The sequence below is a fragment of the Diplotaxodon limnothrissa genome, linkage group LG20, assembly GCF_057381915.1.
Source record: "Diplotaxodon limnothrissa isolate DT_005_m linkage group LG20, D_limnothrissa_male_GT1.1, whole genome shotgun sequence".
NCBI classification, from domain to species: Eukaryota; Metazoa; Chordata; class Actinopteri; order Cichliformes; family Cichlidae; genus Diplotaxodon; species Diplotaxodon limnothrissa.
In genome coordinates, this window is record NC_140615.1 from 27,321,895 (window position 1) to 27,326,539 (window position 4,645).

At 43.7% G+C, this 4,645-nt stretch overlaps 1 protein-coding gene across 1 annotated transcript; it reads right to left on the bottom strand.

The window, feature by feature from the left end:
- Positions 1 to 1,668: 1,668 nt before the first annotated feature.
- bhlhe23 (basic helix-loop-helix family, member e23) lies at positions 1,669 to 2,352 on the bottom strand. Its single transcript, XM_085345226.1, has one exon. The coding sequence runs from the start codon at positions 2,350 to 2,352 to the stop codon at positions 1,669 to 1,671; it is 684 nt and encodes a 227-aa protein (XP_085201352.1).
- Between the last annotated feature and the right edge of the window lie 2,293 nt (positions 2,353 to 4,645).

Below are 4,645 nucleotides of genomic sequence, written 5' to 3' on the forward strand. Positions count from 1 at the left end.
CACCCCAAAACCACAAATGGAAATCTGACTATTTACATTAACATATGTACACTACTATAACTAAAAAGAGAAATAATAAAGCACTGATATGTAAACTTAGCGATAACATGGACTTGTTATTAGTGTGCCAAACAGAGATACTATCAGACAGTTAGAGATGATCAAAAACAAAGACAAATGCTTGTTTTCAGGAATGTGAATATCACTTCTCTCTGACCAGTACAAATACCAAGCATATTTTCTTTTTAAATATGTATATACTTTGCTCTAAATTCATCCAGTGCCCAACCTGCAAAGGGGAGCTGGCCCTGTAACGTTCAGTGAATTGTCTACCAAAGAGACAGGAGCAGAAATCGTGTTAATAGCTGTCCAGGCTTTAAGAGCCCGCCAAGGAAGCATACAATCACCCAAATAACCAGAGACAGGTCCTGGGTGCCCCGGGCGGCTCTTGCGTACTTCCCTTCAGCGCCACCGACCCCACTGCGTGCCAAACAGGCCTCACCAGCCCCACTGAGCTCGTTTAGACCCATCTCTTCATGTCAAAGGCTTGAAATGCAAGAACAGAAAAATGCCAACTCATTTTTTGCGGGGTGAGTGGGGGGTTCAACTCAGAGGGTAAGAAGTAGAGATCATGTTAGCAGCGTGATAGTTTTTATTTTCTTTTTCACATATAAAATTTGTCTGTGGCTACAATGCACCGTTATTCTCCCATTTGTTTGCCTTGAAAAATAGATGCGTTAAAAGTGTGTCAGTTTTTTCAGGGTTTCCTAAAAAACACGGCATTGTGTCCGGAACGTAAATATAAACAGAATGCATTTGAAAATTTTGAAATTTTAAATTAAGTAAAGTGTGTATTTTTACACTGCCTGAAGTTTAAATATCATGTCAGCGGTGTGTCTCGTGTAAAACTGTTTTAAAGCTGTGGCGTTGTTGTTGAAATGAAGCAAACCGAGTCCGAGCATAGATATGTGTTTTAATTATAAAGACATATAAACAATATATGAAATCCATGTTGCAACACAACCAAAACGCTTCTTCAGTTGATAGGCTGTAGTCATATAACCATTAAGATAACCGGGCTTGAAGCAAGTGATTTTTTTTTTAAGTTGTACAATACAATCATGAGAAATGTGCAGTAACGTAAAATAAAAACAAACCTGTCAACACATGGTATCAGAAAATATCAGTCAGAATCACATAAAGTTGTGTTTTTTATCTCCCACATAGCATCATATAGTCAGTCGGGGGAAGCCTTAATTGCGGTTTCAAATCTAAATGTTGTAGCATTGGGTCCCGTTTCGTCGTTTCGTGTTGTTGTTACTGAATGTTGCATAGATTACAAATGAGCTGATAACAAAAGCTTTCTCAAATTTACCCAAATTTGGACATGGCCTGTAAGTGTTTGTAAAGTACAAGCGACAAAGTAACAGGGACGTCATCCTATAAGAAGGCCTAAGCAGTTCAGTTTCTATGTAGCGTCAGTTAAATCTGGATGAAACATTGCAATATGCTCACTTAACCATATCTTAAGATTATGCATTAGACTAAAGTCGTTTTTTTTTCTTCTTTTTTTCCACAGAATGGTTTTAAAATAACTAGGGTGGGTGAGAGACCGACACGGGTGCAGTATAGGTAGGCTAAAAGTTCAGGAAAGAGAGTTAAAGCAAATCAAGGCTTGTCGTTACAGTGTTTGAAGAGACTCGACGGTGCCCCAGAGTAAGTAGTGCACTTCTCGGCACAGGTGGCGAGTGCGGAACCCGAGAAGGGGTATACGGCAGCCTGTCCAAAGGGTGCCAGGGCGGTGGGGATCGGTGAGGTTATGGTCTGTCCTTGGTTCAGATACGCCACCAGCCGCCTCATCTCCTCCAGAGCCTGCGCCTGCATGAGGATGTAGTTCTTGGCCAGGAGGAGAGTGGCTATTTTGGAGAGTTTTCTCACCGAGGGGCTGTGGGCGTAGGGAATAACGGCGCGCAGGCCGTCCAGCGCGTCGTTCAGGTCGTGCATCCTCCTTCTCTCGCGGGCGTTGATGCTGAGCCGCAGGGACCGTTGCTCCTTGCTCTTCTTAGCGAGGGCCCCTCCGGGCTTGTCGTCCCCAAATGACGAGCCCCTTTTCCGGGACTCCAGCGAGTCGAAGCCATCCTCGTCGTCGCTCGTGTGTTCCCCGCCGCTCTCGTTGGACTTCGCGGTCTGCCCGGAGAGGAAATCAGTGGCAGGTGTAAGCGGGTACCGGCCGGGGCTTCCAGCACCATGGCCAGCGCCAAACCCGAAGGCTGACTGCCCGTAGCGCTGCGTCAGGTCGAGGAGCGCGTCGTTGCTGATGGACTTGAGCAGATTCTCTTCGTTGGCATTCATTTTCTCTTCCAGAGCAGGTTTTGACCAGGAAAAGTCTACCGCGCTTCCTTTATCCTTATCCTTTATCCTAGCTTTTGTTTTGGAAACAGTAGCGTGTTCTCGCGTAGTTCTCTCCAAGAGTTGCTGTTTCCAAGGAGTTCCCCTCCTTCTTCACTCCTTTCCTCTGTCAGTGCAGTGACTCTTCAAGAAGGAGGCTGTGAATCTGAAGCTTCTACATGCATTCACCTCCTCTGTACACTGCGCTCCCCCCTTGTTGCGCGCATAGCCCACGTTCAACAACACTTCTCTAACTGTGCTCGTTGAGACCGGAGCGCTCGTGTCCCTTTCGTACGGTCGGTTTCCTCTCGCGCGTCTTTCTTGCCCTCCCTCGCCTTGGGCAGATTGTGACTGGCGCTCTGCCCTGCTTGCAAGTTAGTAGGAGCACGAGGCCCGTCGGGATTATCTGCCCGTCCAATCAGGGGGGCGTTTTAATTAACTCAGGAAGAGCGCAGGTCTGCTCCCAATTTCAATCACAAAGCGATAAATGCAACACAAACTGACACAGCCGCGTGTATGCCGGCACTCTCCACGAATAAATACAAATTTAACAAAACTGTTCTTTCCGATATTTTAAATAAACTTGAAGTTGGAGGTATTTGTAGGATTTTTTTTAGGCATTTAAAATGCACAAATGAAGAAGAGCTCAAGCCTTAACATACGACTAGGTCGTTGGAGAAAAAGGACTCACCTATCTGAAGAAGTCTAGATCAGAAACATAGTGAGGGATCAGGTAAAGGACATTTTGTGAGGTTTGGGAATGTGACCTCCAGGTTCGAGCGTTTTGCTTTTTGAAGTGAATGTGATAGATAGACAAGCTGACAGTGCAGTGACAGTTTTGGGCATCAGTTTCAATTGTGCAGCCTTCTCTGATTGATAGTCCTAACAATGAACCCACAGTCCTCCTGACCGCCGTTCACCTGCACTCTGCTATCAGCACCAACAAAAGCTCGTGGGCAGATACACTCAGACATCAGGTGTTACAGCCCCTTACACTATCCAGTCAGTGATTAGTGAAAGAATCAGTAACCAAATGTCATGAAAATCGTCACAATTTGCGATAATATTAAAGGCCAATACTCTTCTTTGCAAGAAGAGACAATAGGATGCTTTGATAGAATTTAAAGAAAATAGCTCAGCGTCAACTTGAGATCTCTAAATATCTGCTAAATCTGCTAAATAAAGATTTGTAATACAATTATATACCAAACGATAATCAGAATTAAAACGTCATTATATCTGTAGGTGTTAGAGTGCAAGTCAGACACTTCCTGAGGATGAGGAACAGGTGTCCTGACTGTCACTAAGTTGATAGCTGAGATAACGGTGCCACTCTGAGTTCACTGTAGAGCATTACACCACGGTGAAGCCTCCCGTAACTCACTAAAGCCATACACTGTACATTCAGCTCCCCCTATGTTAGTGTATTTTTTTGTTTAGGTGATGGTGCCACCTTGTGGAGATGCCTTAAAAATGCTCTAGTGCGACAGCTTGACGAGGTATATATATATATATGGTGGGGTAGACTGAAGTGCTAGGCATGGGACTAGAGCCAGAGGAGCCTACACTGGTGGTCCTTCGAGCCGGAGAACTGGCCAACTTCCGCATGCTCTTCATGGAAGCAGTGAAGGAGAACCACAAGATATATATATATATATATATATATATATATATATATATATATATATATATATATATATATATATATATACGCAGTACTCTTGAAGATGCCCGTAGTATACCTGCATTGAAGAGTAGTGTATACTTCCAGGGGCTCATACTTCACTTAGACACTTAGATGTTTGATCTTCATGATGCACAATGATTCACTGTATGTGAAAAGCTCAGTCACAGCAGTTTGCACCTTCATTTCATGGGGAGAGAAAGTGTGACATTCTGATCGTGTGCAAATGTAATTATTAGCACGTGTTTGATATATTGTATTATTATAATGGCTTAGATAAACTTCCCTCAAGCCCTGTGAACATTGTTTTTGTTGCTAAGTTTAAGAGAACTGTGTTTATTGCATCTGCTGTGGTGTTTTTAGTTTTGTTACTGCAGATGTACAGTTGTTGTTGTGGAAAATAGATAATGCACCATGAGTGGAGTTATGTGTGTGGTTAATGGCCCCTTGGAAGCACAGCATTAGACGTTGTCTAGGTCTCTCAGTAAAACTGTAATGCTTCGGTGCTATTCAGGGGCTTAAAAGATGGGACATTTGAGTCTGTCCACGGGACTACATGTCTTAGTCATTCTT

Bases quoted from the DNA above. Each gene is read 5' to 3' on its own strand.
- bhlhe23 (XM_085345226.1), bottom strand. From the start codon at position 2,352: ATGAATGCCAACGAAGAGAATCTGCTCAAGTCCATCAGCAACGACGCG.